The following is a 16,136-nucleotide window of genomic DNA, read 5'->3' as shown; positions in this document are numbered from 1 at the left end:
TTTCTTTTGGTATGTTTTTTTTTTTAATTCTCTCTCCTACTCTTTCTTCTCTTCTCCTCTTCTAGAATCAAGACTAGTTAAAATATGTTGTACCATATGGTCTTGTAGATTGGCAATGAAGGAGGCTATTAAGACTTCACACTGGACACACATTAACATCAAAGAATGAAATAGTAATTCATTCTTATTCTAAGGCTAAATTTGATCATTTAGTAATATATGCCTTATGTTATGCCATATGACTATGGTTTTAGTCCTTTGGTGATAATTAATACACATTTTAATGCTCTTCATTGAAATTTGAAGAATACAAATGTTCAGTTATTTTGAATGAAGCTGTTTGCCTCACTTAAAAATAAATGAAATTAAATGTCATTTAGTGTGATGGGATGACCATTACATCCACTTATCTATAGTCACTGCCTTGCCAATCTGTCACAGTGATAGAATGCCCACCATTCACTATATCTTTGGGATAAGGTGTTACTTCTTGAAGTCCCCAATTACAACACACCTCTGATACCTGGAATGGGATAATCTTCACTAAATCTTTGAATCACATCTGTTAATTAGAAAATTAGGGGCTGGGGTTGTAGCTCAGTTGTGGAGTGCTTGCCTAGCATGTGCAAGGCACTGGGTTTGATCCTCAGCACCACATAAAAATAAATAAAATAAAGGCATTGTGTCCATCTACAAATTAAAAAATTTTTAAAAAGAAAATTATTTTTAACAGGAAAATCAAGGAAGAGATCTGAGGCCATGTGATTCTGAGATAAAAATGGGCATTACCCAATTTCCTTCAATGTGCTGCAGAGTGATGAGCACTGGATCAGCCAAGTTTTGAATGGACATATCTGAAATGCTAGCACTCATAACATATGTGGTTAATTTTTTCATGACATTTTTTATCTGTAGATGAAACATAAAGAAGAGAAGTTTAGGTCCTGAATTTCTAAGGTTTTACATGTTTATTATCAGTCTAGAACTTGTGATCTACTACATGCAGTATTAGGTACAGAAAATGTGGAAAATAAAATTACAAGCTGATAGTGAATTTTTAGAGATCATTCAGCTCATCTCCTGACTTCACATAAGGTGGTCATTATACCAAGATGGAACAATACATTAATTCATCTATCTATCCAAATATCTATCCAACCAGTTTTGGTTTTGTACCTGCTACTTAGCACTGCACTAACAAAATAAAACTATTCTCAACTTGGAAAGCTCTCCAGATCCTTACATTTCATAACTCATCCAGTTCTAAATCTCAACCATCTTTATAAGAGCACATCCCTTATAAGGAATCTAAATATCTCATGAGTTAGTTATATACCACATCCTGTTCTATCCTCACTGGAGATGGAAATAGGTTGATCAACAGCCAGCTTGGAATGAGTTTCTGAGGATAGTGTTCTTCTCCCTTGAGGACCATGAGCTCTGAGACCATAGTCCAGGTTTTGTGTGTCCCAGTGTTCCCTGCATGGTAAGTACTTTATCTTGGGCTCACCATGAGTCAGATACTTTGCTGAGTGCTTTCTACACTATCTACTATCTTTGGTCTTCATGGACATCATATAGACAGACATTTTTTTTCAAATAAATTGAGGCTTAGACAAGCTCAATGCCTATATGTACAAAGGTCACACAAATTTGTGAATGATAGGACAGAGATAATGTTTGTTTAAAGACAATTAACTAGAATGTACCTACTGAGATATAGGGCTTTCTAATTAACAAGGCCAAACTTCCAAAGGCTAAGGCTCCAGCTGAAAGTATTCCTCTTCTGGAGCACATGTGAATGGACCAGTTAGTTATAGGGCCAGTGCTTATCTCTGGATAGTAGAAGCAGCAAATCCTCTAAGGACTTGCCAAGAAAGCCTGGAGGAGGTGATCCCCAAAGATATCCCATGAAAAACCTGCTAGGCCATTTTTAAAAGATGCCATGCCTTCATAATTTTGAAGAAATAATGTTCAGCCCCCTCTCCCTACCCAACCTGAGCCCTGCAGCTTCTGACATCTGGGTAATTGTAAATGCAGTGTATGTCCACCAGGAACCTACTAACTTCCTGTTTATGACCTGAGGTATTCATCCGAACCAATCTTATGGCTAAGTATTCCGTTTTCAGTAGAAACACCTGGGACAGCCTGATGTAGAGGTGTATTAGCAGCACGATGTCGTTGGAAAGGACCTGACTGACACTGGCAAGACCAAAAGCTAGCCCAAGCCCCCTTGTTCCTCTGAAGGCACTCTTCCTTCTGGGCCACTGGTCACATGAAGAAGGAGGATAGACCAGATGATCTCAAATTATCCTCCCAACTTAGTCTAAGAGATACAATTTTCTGTGGTGGAAAGGCCAAAGAGACACCCATTACAGCCCCAGACTTAATTAACCTGTTCTCTGTCTTCATTTCTTTTAACTATAAAATGGTGGCCATGCTGGGGGAAGAAACAATCCATTCCCTCTGACTGAAGCACTTCTCCTTCCTTTTTACATCCTCCCTCTTCACCATCTTTCATCTTCTACCTTCTATTGTAGTCTCAGGTGTGAGCTGAGAGCTCTCTTACACCAGGCCATTCCTGCTCTTCCAAATGACAGTAGAGACCCTCTTCTACAGCCCTAGAGTCCCTATGTCACATTGCACTTGCTTGTGCCTTTTCCTCTCTCTGAGAACTGCAGCTAGTAGAGGAGTGGAGGAGGAAGTACATGATGTTCAGGAGTGGTGTCTTTTCAACAATTTCTAAGGTAATGTGTTGTAATGACAGTTAAGATTCTGATCAAAAGATTTTACAGGAATCAGTGTAAAAACAAGGCTGTCAGATTCAGGAACTCAAAGAAAAGATAGGTAAAAGGTGACATTTCTTGTAAGCTCTCAGTATCCAACAACCATTAGCACAGATCTCAGCCTCAGGTCCCCCCTTCAGTGCTGGAAACTTCAGATCTCTGCTCTCCTTCATCATACTGGAAGTTCTTTGAGGGCAAACATCACATCTCTCTTGCTCAGTTTATATACCCAGCATGTAGCACCACTTAAGACACAGAGTAGGAATTCAATAAATATTTGCTGAATGAATAAATGAGTGAATAAATTAGTAAACTGAGTCACCTTTAGCAAGTGTCTTCCTCTCTCTGGGTCTCCATGTCCTCATTGGAACAATAAGGGGATGGGACACTACATGAGTTCTGAGGGCCCTTCCAGCCCTGAATTTGATGGCAAGCTAGTTCTAATCCTTCTTCATCTGGCACTATGACGTCTGCAGGCTAATTTTGGCAAAGATCTTTAATCCATTTCGGTAGAAGGCGTTAGTGAATAAAAATTTCTTATTAAGTGTGAAATCTATGCAAAGCAAGTTTATCTCTTATTCTAATAGACAAGCACAGCCTTCTGAAGAAATGAGAAATTAAGACCAAAATAATAGCATCTCAGATGGTACAGAGAATTGACAGGTTTATCAAAAGGATCAGACCACATTTCAAACTTTTATTAAAAAATTTTGTCCACCAAAAGTTTTTCTCCAGGGGGCAGAGGAAAGAGCAGGGAGGGGCTCACTAACTCTAGGCAGATGTCCTGGATAAGATTTGAGCTAATCTCATAGAACCAAAGAGAATTTAGAGTGAAGGAAGAGTGGCTGCAGAATTTCAGGGGAACAAAATGTTTTACAGACTTAGAGGTGATGTGGTAAATCGGAATTGGTAGGTAGTATGAGTATGCGGTATATTTTGAATTGGCCCAGTACCATCTCTCCCCATCATCCCCACAATAACTCTATGAATATTTGACCATTAGAAATTAATTCCTTTGAGTAACCTCCTTAGAAATACAAGCACACTTGGGCAAATTAATGTATTAGCCTCTTAAATACATTAACGTTGGAATCAGACAGCCTGAGATTGATTCCTAGATAGGCCACTTCCTAGCTGTGTGATCCTGGGCAAAATTAATTAACTTATTTGAGTCTCAGCTTCTTATGAGAATAAAATGAGATAATAAGTATAAATATTAACAATTAATACTAGTCATTGTCTTCAACAACATGCAAACTCTGATGGCTGTCTTCCCAACAGCTAGATGAGATAAAAGTGGCCTGAAGAAATGAGCCGTTTGTTAGGCACAGACCCAAGGTAGTATAATAATGATAGCAATGCAACCACAGTGATGATTATTATGTACTGGGCAATGTTGTAAGCATTTTATACACATTAACTCCTTTAGTCCTTCAACAGCTCTCAAATTATTATTATTATTACCCATAGGAGGAAACTAAGGCACATGGAGTCACACAAGCAGATATGGCATAGCTAGCTTCAAGTTCTACCAGCCTGGCACCTGAGCCCATGCTCTTCACCACCACATCATACTGCCTATGTTTTTAGTAGGTGAGAGCTGAAGCCCTCAGAGAAGGTTCTCTGGAGGTGGAGAAAAAGATCAACAAATGTCTGCAGGCAAATATCCTGCTGGACACCACCCAGTTTCAAATAAATTGGCCCCGAAGAGTAGGCATGTTGGCTTTGAGAAGCCAGGAAAGATTTGGGAAGAAAGCACTAGCAAGCCGAAAGGGCATTTCATCAGGAGAACGTGCTGTTCTTTTATAGCTTTGAAACATCTTGAGGCCTCTGTTTGGTCACCAAATAATCCTTAAGGTCGCTTCCAAAGCTGAGAAGCTGTGAAAATTAAAAACTGTAGAACATCATTAAAGTAGATGTTGATTCATGTTGAGAGCCAGGGGTTGTGCTGCAAGACTTGTGGAATCAATCAGAGAACATATTCTAAAATAAACAGAACATCATGAAAATAGCAGGAGTTCATAATTACAATGAGTCACCATATGTCATTTCATGACAGTTCCCAGAGGCAAGAACTTACCTTAAAAAGTGAAGTTTGGCCAAAAAAACTAAACAAGATGGTTTGTAAGTTGTTAAGAGGAATTTTCTCCCTCAGTGATTTAGGCAAATATATGGAAGCCAAAACCCTCTGCAGAGGGGCATTGCCCAGGTAGATCTGCCAAGAACAATCAGGGAATGAAAGCTGGAGTCTTCATCTATCAGGATGAAAGCCTTCCTACCCCCCACCCCAGCACTTGCCCCAGAGCATCCCACAGGGAGCAGAATGGTGGAACTAGCTCCATAAGCTATCACACACACACACACACACACACACACACACCACAAGCCAAGACATGATCCTGGTGTACACAGATGTAGATACACACACACACACACAGAGAGAGAGAGAGAGAGAGAGAGAGAGAGAGAGAGAGAGAGAGAGCTTTTTCCTTTCCAAGCCTATCTTTGAGCTTCTCTCTCCTTAACCTACTTCCACCTGGGTAATACCAGAGGTGGGAAGAGGAATGACAAATTAGGTGATCTATCCTGATTCTCAGAAATAAAGTCCAGTCTTGGAAATCAGGCCTCTTTTCCCACATAGAGTTCTTAAAATGAAAACAAAACAACGACAAAAATCAGCCAATGGCTTTAGGCACTTGCCAATAGTTTGTTGAACAACACTCTCATTAAAAGTGAGGCAGAAAAAAGTCAGAGAAGCTTGTGGCTTCAGAAAAAAAGGCATAAAAGGGGCTTTATCAAAAATTACACTGGAAACACAGTTGTAAACCTGTTCTCTCCCAGAGAAAAACAGGGTTCATGAGCACCCTTGTTTAAGCATGCTTGTATTATAAGAAGAAACAGAGGTTCAAACAAGTTATGTGACTTGTCCAAGATCATAAAGCTAGGATGTGGCTGAACAAAGATATATATGATTTTAGTTTAACATTTTTTTTCTATTATGTATGCTCCCTCTCAAGAAGCTATTACCTAGTTGGTGTATAATGGGAGTACGAAGCTTTACAATATTTCTAAAAATAACTTATGAAACCAAAAGCTATAAATGGCTCCTTCTTCCCTAGCACAAATGATCTATGCTCAGGCAATCAAGTATCACAGAAAGGTAATGTTTTAGCTTCAAAATGTACACAGTTTGGTACCAAGAGTGTGATTTAGGTTAGTTGATTTATTCACCAACTTTATAATAAAAAATTACATATGTAAATAAAATACAATGGGAAGTCACCATGTGCTTCTAGTATGGCTAAGCAGCTCTTAACAGATTTGATGCCCACTACATATAACAACTATATAAACTAACAATGGCTTGAAGTCACTGGAAAATGAACAAAAGCAGACAAAATCTGGAGAAGAGTAGACATTTGAGAAAAGGTAACATCACAGGGTCAGTTGTCTGTTTTCACGCTGTTTGCCTGATGGTGGACAGAAACTAATGCTATAAAGGACATCTAAAGCTCTGAATGAAAGAGGAATTAACACTATACATCAGAGGTTGACAAACTAGTCAGAAGACCACATCTTACCAAAGGTTTGCCTTTATATCACCTTGAAGTAAAAATGGACTTTATATTTCATTGCTTCAAGATTGTACAATATAGAGAGAGAAGAGAAGAGAAACAAACACTAATAAATAAGAACCCACAATAGAAAGAGACCACTTATGGCATACAAAGCCAAAAATATTTGTTACCTGCCCTTTAGAGAATAAAATCCAACAATAAATAAGGACTCCAAGTATGGAACATTACTCAGCATTAAAAGAGAGTAAAATCATGGTATTTGCAGGTAAATGGATGGAATTAGAGAATGTCATGCTAAGTGAAGTTAGCTAATCCCAAAAAACCAAATGCTGAATGTTTTCTCTGATATAAAGTGACTGACCCATAATGGGGTAGGGAGGGGGAGCATGGGAGGAATAGAGGAACTCTAGATAGGGCAGAGGGGTGGAAGGGAAAGGGAGGGGGCAGGGGGTTGTTAATAATGGTGGAATGTGATGATCATTATTATCCAAAGTACATGAATGAAGACACAAATTGGTGTAAATATACTTTGTATACAACCAGAGATATGAAAAAATTGTGCTTTATATGTGTAATAAGAATTGTAATGTATTCTGCTGTCATATATAAATCAAATAAATAAATACATAAATACTAAATCAGACAAAAGATGAACTAGAAAATCTGAATGGCACTATATCCATTAAATAGTTTGAATCAGGGCTAGGGTTGTAGCTCAGTGGTAGAGCTCTCACCTAGCATGTGCAAGGTGCTGGGTTCGATCCTCAGCACCACATAAAAAATAAATAAAATAAAGGTATTGTGTCCGAGTACAATTTAAAAAATATTTAAAAATAGTTTGAATTAGCTATTAATGATTTCCCATAAAGAAGTTGGGGGGGGGGCAGGAGGAAGGGGAGATGCAATGAAAGTAAAAGGGGAAACATTAGGGTAGAGGAATGGGTTCAGGTTGGGAGGAGGTAGAGAAGATATTGGGAAGTAAAATGGATCAAACTATGCTTTTATGTAGAACAAACATGTCACAATGAAACCCACCATTCCGTATGATTAATATCACCAATGATTTTATTTTAATTTTCCTTAAGAATGAATCTCATCAATCATTTAGTGTATAAATAACACCAATGTTTCCTAAAGTACTTCTGAAAGTAGAACAGGGACCATTTCCCAACTCACTTTTATAAAGTTGGCAAGATCTTAAAGTTTGTTTGTTTGTTTGTTTGTTTGGTACTGGGGATTGAACTCAGGGGTGCTTTACAACCAAGCTATATCCCCCAGGGCTTTTTATTTTTAGACAGGGTCTTTCTAAATTTCTGAGTCTGGCCTCAACCTTGTGATTCTCCCACCTCCCAGGTTGCTGGGATTACACACATATGGCACTGAGCCCAGCCTAAATCCAAAGTCTGACAGAAATTATTTTTAAAAACCAGGAGTTTAAGGTCAGCCTGGGCAACATAGAAAGACCCCAGGTTAAAATAATAGTAATTTCTTCAGTCAAATAAATGACATCTTAAAAATAAAAATAGGACTAACATAATGGTAATAGTAAAATAGTGAATTTATTCATCTAATGTCAAAAAAAAGACAAAGATGCCCACTTTAACCACATCTATTCAATATCTTACCAGAAGTATTAGACATCAAAATAATCCCAAAAGAAAAAGGAATAAAAGAAATAAATATCAGTAAGGAAGTCATAAAACTCTCTATTGTCAGATAGTGTTGTTTTATTTAAAGTCCTAAGGAATCTACAAAACAACTACTATAACAAAAAAGTGAATCTAGCAAATTCATAGGCTACATAAATTATATATAATTATATATAATTATTCCCAGGTATTTATTCAGCAAATAATTAGTAAGTCAATTTTTAAAACTATTTCATTTACAATAACATAAAAACCATAAAATAGGAATAAATTTATCAAAGAAATCATATAATGCCTCTCCACGTAAAACTATAAAATGGTGTTGAGAGAAATTTTAGTGGACCTGGGTGTTACTGGATTAGAAAACTCAATGTTGTTAAGATATAAATTCTCCCAAAATTAATCAATAGCTTCCATCCCAATCATAATCTCAGTAAACTTTTTACACAAATTGATAAACAAATGTAAACATTCATATGGAAATGAAAAAGGCTTAGAACAGCTGAAGTGATCTTGAAAAAGAACAAAGTTAAAGGACTCACACTACTGACTTCAGGACTGAAGACAACACCAAGACAGAATCTACAAAATATAAATGCAACAGAAAAGAAAAGCTAGAAACAGACCTACAGTACATAACTGTTATTTTTTTTAATTATTAGTTTGAGGTTTTTGTTTGTTTGTTTGTTTTTTGTTTTGGCCAAAGTACCAAAACAAGCCAATGGGAAAGGGAAAGTTTTCAATAAATAGAGCTGGAAAAACTAGATATCAACATGGAATGAAATTATCCCCAACCCCTAACTCACACCTTGTACAAACATTCATTCAATTAACTAGGATTATCATTCTCAATATAAAAGCTGAAACCAAAGATATGTTAAGGGAAAGCATAGAAGAATATCATCATGACTTGCTGGCAGACAGGATATTTAGGTAAACAATATATGGTTATTCATAAGAGAAAAAAACTATAAATGAGACCTTATGAAATTATAAACTTCGGCTCATTGAAAGACACCACTGAGAAGAAAAATAGGCAAGATACAGAGAAAATACTTTCAAAACTTGTATCTGATGAATGACCTGAGCCAGAATATATTGAAAATACTTACACCTCTACAAGAAGGTAAACAAGCCAAGTTAAAAATGGGCAAAGGATTTTGACAGTATTTGACTAAAGAAGATGTATGAATGGTCATTACAAAAATAAACAATTACTCCACATCATTATCCACTTTAAAAATCAATATGACAGCTTGTTATAAATTTAAACATATAACCAGTGAGCCAGCCATTCCATTCCTAGGTATTTATTCAAGAATTATGAAAACATATGTCCATGCAAAGACTTACACAAATGCTCATAATAGCACTGTTCATAATAGCTCCAAATTGAAAACAATGAAAGTGTTCATCAACAGAATAGACAAACAATATATGGCATATATATTAAATGGAATATTATTCAGAAATACAAAGGAAAAAACTATGGGAAAAGGGGTGACTCTCAAAAAAAACATACTGCTACATGAAAGAAGTCTTACAGAAGAGAATACATATTATAATGATTCTATTTGTATAAAGTTCTAAAACAGAAATAATCTATGGTGGGAAAATATCAGAACAGTGGTGACCCTGGAGGTAGCAGTTTCAGGGATTGAATGGGGAGGAGCATAAGGGATTTTCAGAAGTGATAGTGATATCTATATCTTGATAGGGTTTGGGGTTGTACAGATTATAATGTAAACTCAGGATTTATACGTTTTACCATAAGTATAAAAAATGTCTGGTCACTCAAAATTTTTTCAGGGGTATTGGTGGCTTATGATCTGCCAAATGCTGAGGTAGTATGATATAGTAAAAAGGGACCAGACTATTTTTTCATAACAAATATATAACAATTGTACATATTTATAGGGCACAGTCTGATATTTTGATACACAGGTGATGATAAAATCATGGTAATTAGCATATCTATCACTTCAAACATTTATAATTTCTTTGTATTAAATATTCTGGGCCCAGATTCTAAAGCTAGACAGAAAGATTTGGATTCTGACTTAGTCATGAGGCTGTATTTCCTTAGACAAATTAACTTCTCTGTTTCCTCATCTATAAACAGTAGCACAATGCTCAACATATAATAAATGTTCCATAAATGATGGAAAATAATAAACTGACATTTGAGATAATGTCAGGTCACAGGGCTAAAAGTAGCATCATCACACATCTCACAGACACCATTTCAATTAAGATGGTAGCCCCCTGAGGGTTACATATGAATCTTTCCTGGGATATATGCATTTTTAAAAGGTCTCCTGAAGAGTTAAACTTTAAGAGTGTCCTACAGGGCTGGGGATATGACTGAGTGGTAGAGTGCTTGCCTGGCATTCATGAAGTCCTGGGTTCCATTCCCAGAACTACAAGAAAAACAGTGCCCTCTTTTCTTTCCCTCCTAACAAGTAAATAAAGACTTGAAAGAGTGTGTGACCAATTGGTTCTCAGTTTCCAAAGCTGCACTCACCTGAGGGTCTGCACCTTCTTCATAGGAGGGGATGCCAAAGGCCATACCTTTGAAAGTATGATCCACCCGTAGCACAGCCAAAGCCAACCTGGTCACAGTAAGATTTGCTGTCCTCCCAGAAAATTCCATCTTGTGACCAGCACGCTCAATTGTCCTCAGAATTCTATCAGGAAAGTGTAAAGAAGAGTCTTCTTACTTTTTTAAAATATAAAACCCATCCCCTGACAAGATTTCCTCATTGTGAGACTGTATTTTAATCCCCATCTTTATATTCCTCAGGAATTATTAGACAAGAGCACTGGTTTGGGAACAAGACAGCCTGAGATCTACACGTTAGCTCCTCTAATTTCTAACTGTGTGTGCAAGTAAAGTGACCTCACTGAGCTTCAGTTTTCTCCTCTATAGAGTCAGATGTAATCACACATCTCAAAAGATCATTTTGAAAAATAAATGAAATTGTTGTTTGTAAAGCCAGATCCTGCAGGGCACATAGACCTTATGAGAAGTTTGGCTTTTATTTTATTTGGCATGTAATGAAATGGCACCCTAGTGGTTTAAAAGCAAAAGAATGACATGATATGATAAATGCATTGAAAGATCACTCTATTACATAGAAGATGGACTGTTAGGGGCAAGAGTGCAGGCAGATAAATCAATTGGGAGGCTATTTTAGATGATCAAGGAAGAGAAATAAGACTAGGCCTGGAGATGGAGACAAGTAGATGGATTTCCACCAGAATATTTAAGATATTTTAAAATACATATAGAGTGCCTCATGTAAGAGTCATGTTATTTTATTGGCTATGAGCTATAGGGTGGTAAATAGCATGATTCTCCCACTTTTCAGATTAGCACTGGTTGGGTACATTTTAAAGAAATGCAGAACCCTGGGGGAGTGGCATGATGGGGAAATAAATTGGAAGTTTAGTTTGGAGTCACTATTTACTTGAAAAGATGTTGTTATGACTAAGACTCAATTCAATTTTGAATTCACTATTTCACAACTGGGATTAGAGTTAAATGACCTCACTGTGCTGTACTAAATCAGCTTTCAATGCATAAAACTGTTGAGGACTGTAGGCTAAGGAAGTAATAATATGTCACTTAAATTATGTGAAATAATTTACCAAAGCATTAGTACTTACTCATTGCTTACTTGATGTAGATTGGAGGTTGAATTGTTTTGCTTTTCCAAAACAGCATTGATTATTTGTAATATAATCTGGGTTAGGTTCATACTTATCTCATCACACTTTGAAATCTCAGCTACTTTATAAACAATAATCTTCGTCTCTTCTTCATCCAGAGGTGGAGATTCATTTATCAGATTTAAAATGTGTTCTGCAACATCATCTGCATTCTCTGGGGAAGCAAAACAGAAATGCACCATCTACATTATCATACTTAGTTTTGGACCATGCTGGTATGCTTCCTTCCCTTTAAAAAATAAAGGCAGTGAAATCGTAATACATGCCAAAGTAACAAAGTTTGCAGAAGGGAAACATTGTATCTCAATTTCTACAGCAAATATAGTCCCAGAAAGTGGCACACAAATCAAGTTTTTATTCATTAAAACCCTTTTTTAAATGCACTAGGGAAATCTTTTTGTCACTGAAGAATTATCTTGAAATTTGATTCTAATTAAGTTAAGACTTCGAAGTGTTGGATTGAGTTAAGTAGATTCCATCTGTACTCAAATATCAGCAAACACAGTCTATGATTTCCCAGTCAAGGGTAGTGAGTACAATTTCCTGTCAAGAACCAGCAACCCACACAGCAAAAAAGCAAATATGGACCACATAATAAAAAGCAATTAATTTAGAATTTCTAGAGAGTAAGAACAATAGACATTAACCCGCCCACTTTTTTCTTCACTTTTTATAATGGAAATTTTGAAGCATACGCAAAAGTAGAAGAATAGTATAATGAATCTCCATGTACTTCATGAATCACCCAACTTCAACAATTGTCAATGAGAGGCTAATCTTATTTTATCTACTGTCTCACCCACATTCTTCCTAAGCCCAGATTATTTTAAAGCAAGTCCTAGACGTCATATCATTTCATTCATAAATAATTTAATACATGTCTTTTTTCTGTGTTTTTTATTGGTTCATTATAATTATTGATAAAAATGGGATTTTTTGTTACATAGTCATGCATGCAGATGATGTAACAATATAACTAGGATATATCTTTTAAAAAAACTTTCATTTGTCTTAACCATGATTCTAATTAAATTAAATTTAAGTTGAAAAATTTGCAGTAATATTTACAAATATAAAATATCCTATCAGTGTTCAAGTATCCTTAACTATCTCATAATTTTTAAAAATAATTGCTTTGTCTGAATTATCACCTACTTTTTTGGGAAAGAGTATTACTATTTATTCAGGAAATATTAAATTAGTATCTATTTCGTGAAAAGCACTGGTCTAGGTGCATAAGAGAATATGCATACATAAAACAGACAAGGAAAACAATTGAAAAATATAGTCTGTTAGGAAAATTTCCAGAGATTACAGTTGTGACATATTTGAGTCAGTTATATTGCATATGAACAACTGAGTTTGAGAAAACAATATAATATCACATAAAATTCGCTCTCTGTTTCTCTCTCTCTCTTCATCCCTCCCTCCCTCTCTTTTATGGTCCTCCATGGTCCTCAGCATCTCTTCAAATCTCTCCCCTACCTCAATCAAGCTCCCTATAACTTTACCCCTAACAAAGCTAGCATAGAGTGTTTTTCCCTCTCTTCCCTTTCCCCCATTTTCTTGCTCTATTCTTTTTTGTTCTACAAACAACTCTGCCCTCATCAATGTAAATTAAGCAAACTTAACTGAGGTCCTCTGAATAGCCCCCACTCCACAGTGGCTTATGTAGGAACTGAGTTGGCAAAAACAGGGTTCTCCCTGAGGAGATGGGAACAAAGGGGGACATTGACTAAGTATGTAGTTGTTTCTAAACTAATATTTTGTCCCTATTAATATCTTTCCTTGGGTCAGTTAAACAAATTGAGAAAACTATAAGACTAGGGATAGAAGAAAAATATGGTGAGCTTATTCATGGATCTTTCTACCGTTCTTGTTAAATTGTTCAAGCTCTGTTGAAAATGGAATAGCTGGAGCTGCCTAGTCATGATTCTTCAGGCTTCAGTGGTGTGACTTCACTTCACATAGTCCCTGCTGTGGCAGAATGAAAGTAAACAACAGGCCAATGGGAGCCTAACTATTCTGTGGAAAGTAATTACAGACTTTTCATCTGGAGTTATACAATTTTTAAGGAAAATTCAGGCTAAATTATATTTATTGTGTAAAACTTCTAGGTCCCCAAACAAAAGCAATAAAATGAATCTTCTTTTATTAGTTGCAGAATATTGCTTGAAATAGCATTACAATTAATCTGCCAATAATTGCAACAATCAAAACAATAATAATAACATGCATTATTACTGACTAATTTCTGGGAGTTAATGTTCTAGTTACCTGTTGCTACATAACAAATTACCCCAAGAATTAATGGCTTAAAACAACATTAATTATTATCTTTCATGGCTCTGTTAGATTCAACCAAGCAGTTCTAACTTAGGATCTTTCATGCAGCTGCAGTCAGGTGGCAGCTGGGGCTAGAGACATCTGAAGGCTTGGACTGGGCTGCAAATTCAAAATGGTGCATTCACATGGCTGTTAGTTGATGATGATCATGTGTTGGTCATTGGGGATTCTCTACATTCCCTACCCATGACCTCTCTCAGTGTTGTGCTAGATCCAGATGTGAGGTATTAGAGCTGGTTTGTACTAGCTCATGGGAACCTGTCACAAATTTGGGTGAATTTTGTGAACTGGTTATTAAGCAGACAGATCACTAAAACTTAAATTCTATAAATGTACAATTAAGTGAATTATATTCAAAACAATGGTGATACTCAAAACCATAAGTTCTGAGAGGCAGCATCCCAAATGAAAGTGTATCAAGAGGAAAGAAAACTTTCAGTCCTTTTAAAAGTTGATCACATAATTGGCAACATCTCTATTTCCCAATTCTACCATACTTTGCAGTCACAAGCCATCCTCGCTTGAAGAGGAAGGAATAAAGTGATGTATGGCATTTTGGAAACAAGATACAACAGTAAGGCATTACACATGCATTTTCTCACCACAATAATTCTATGTGATGAGTTCTCATATTATCTCCCTTTATACAGATTGAGAAATTCTAATCTACTCTGATTCCAGAGCTTGAATTCTCCAATATCACTTTTTACTATAGCATCTTCTTCTTAATTTCTTCATATTGTTAGGCACTGGACTAGCAGGAGGTCTACTTGACCTACTGGAAATTGAACCCAGGGCCTCTGGCATGCAAGGCTTATATTTTACCACTGAGCTATGTCCCCAGCTAGTATCATTCGTCCTTAGTCACACACAATCCTGCCCTGATGGCAGGAGGACATGGATAGGAGAGAATTTTGTGATGTCTTAGCCAACTGGTGTATCTTCACTGTCATGTGAGTAACCCAAACTAAGAACAGAAAAGGCCTCAAAGAACTTTGAAATAAGGATGCCTTTTCTAACTCTGTGATTACTGAGGAGGTAAGAAAAATGAGCAGTCAAGTGGAATAACTAAAAAGTTTTTGTCCAACTAAGATTCAACCATGATATCTAATACTTGTCAACAAGATTAAAAACTAATGAAAATAAATTATTCCAACATGAATACGTTTTTCTTTCCTTTACATTGCACCCATTTTTCACTAAGCTCCTAACTTACAAGAAGAGAATTACTCCAAAGCGAAAAAACTTGATAGTTTATTTTTCAGTTATGTACATTACAATCACCATCCAACTGTCCTTTAGCTCCACAGTAGTGTATGTATGTGTGTGTATGTGTATAGATATATGGATGTAATGACTTCTCACAGTCAATTTTCTAAAAATCCGAACTTGATACAGTGCTTTTGTTGTTGTTATGGCTGTTTTTAAACTTTTTCTTCCACAAGAGAAAATTCTATTAGCATGTCTAAAGAAAATGTGTCACTCAGAAGGAGGCAGGTCAGCGTGAAACACAGACCTTTCCATCTTTCCTCCCACTCACTATAAGCTGCAACACTCCCTACTGCCCTGACTCATGAGTTCTGAACTAGGAACCATCAAAGTTGTGCTTGTTTTTCTAATTCTTCTAGATATTCCTGGACAAGGGTCTTAATTTTCTATCTTCCACAAGGAAGATAAGTCCAAGAAGTTCACTGCCTCCAGGCCAATTTCCTGGCTCTTCTGCAAGGCACTGGAGTGCTTATGCCTCAATTTTTGACAATTCATTATGGCAGAGACCCAATTTATGCAGTAAAGCCACATCTGATAACTGGCATAGAAATTGAAATTTAGTTTTTCCCTTTCATTTTTATTAAGATCATTTTTACTAGTGCATTACAATTGTACATAATATTCAGCTTCATTGTCACATATTCATAAGTGCACAAACGTAATTTGGTCAAACTAATTCCCAGGTACCTTCCTTTTTCCTCCCTTCCTCTCTCTCTCAGGCCCCCTTCCTCTACTCCACTGGTCTCCCTTCTATTTTCATGAGATTCTCCTTTCTT

General features: G+C 36.4%; 1 protein-coding gene across 1 annotated transcript in view; it reads right to left on the bottom strand.

Moving 5' to 3' along the window:
• Adgrg4 (adhesion G protein-coupled receptor G4) overlaps nt 1-16,136 on the bottom strand; it is an 86,518-nt gene that overhangs the window by 23,402 nt on the left and 46,980 nt on the right. Inside the window, 4 exon segments of the mRNA XM_071606096.1 lie at nt 790-909; nt 4,867-5,001; nt 10,538-10,700; nt 11,683-11,899. Of these exon segments, the coding sequence (XP_071462197.1) occupies nt 790-909; nt 4,867-5,001; nt 10,538-10,700; nt 11,683-11,899 (635 nt within the window).

Source organism: Marmota flaviventris, chromosome X, assembly GCF_047511675.1.
Source record: "Marmota flaviventris isolate mMarFla1 chromosome X, mMarFla1.hap1, whole genome shotgun sequence".
In the NCBI taxonomy this organism is placed as follows: Eukaryota; Metazoa; Chordata; class Mammalia; order Rodentia; family Sciuridae; genus Marmota; species Marmota flaviventris.
The sequence above is the reverse complement of the archived record's forward strand: the minus strand, read 5'-3'. Positions and strand labels throughout refer to the sequence as shown.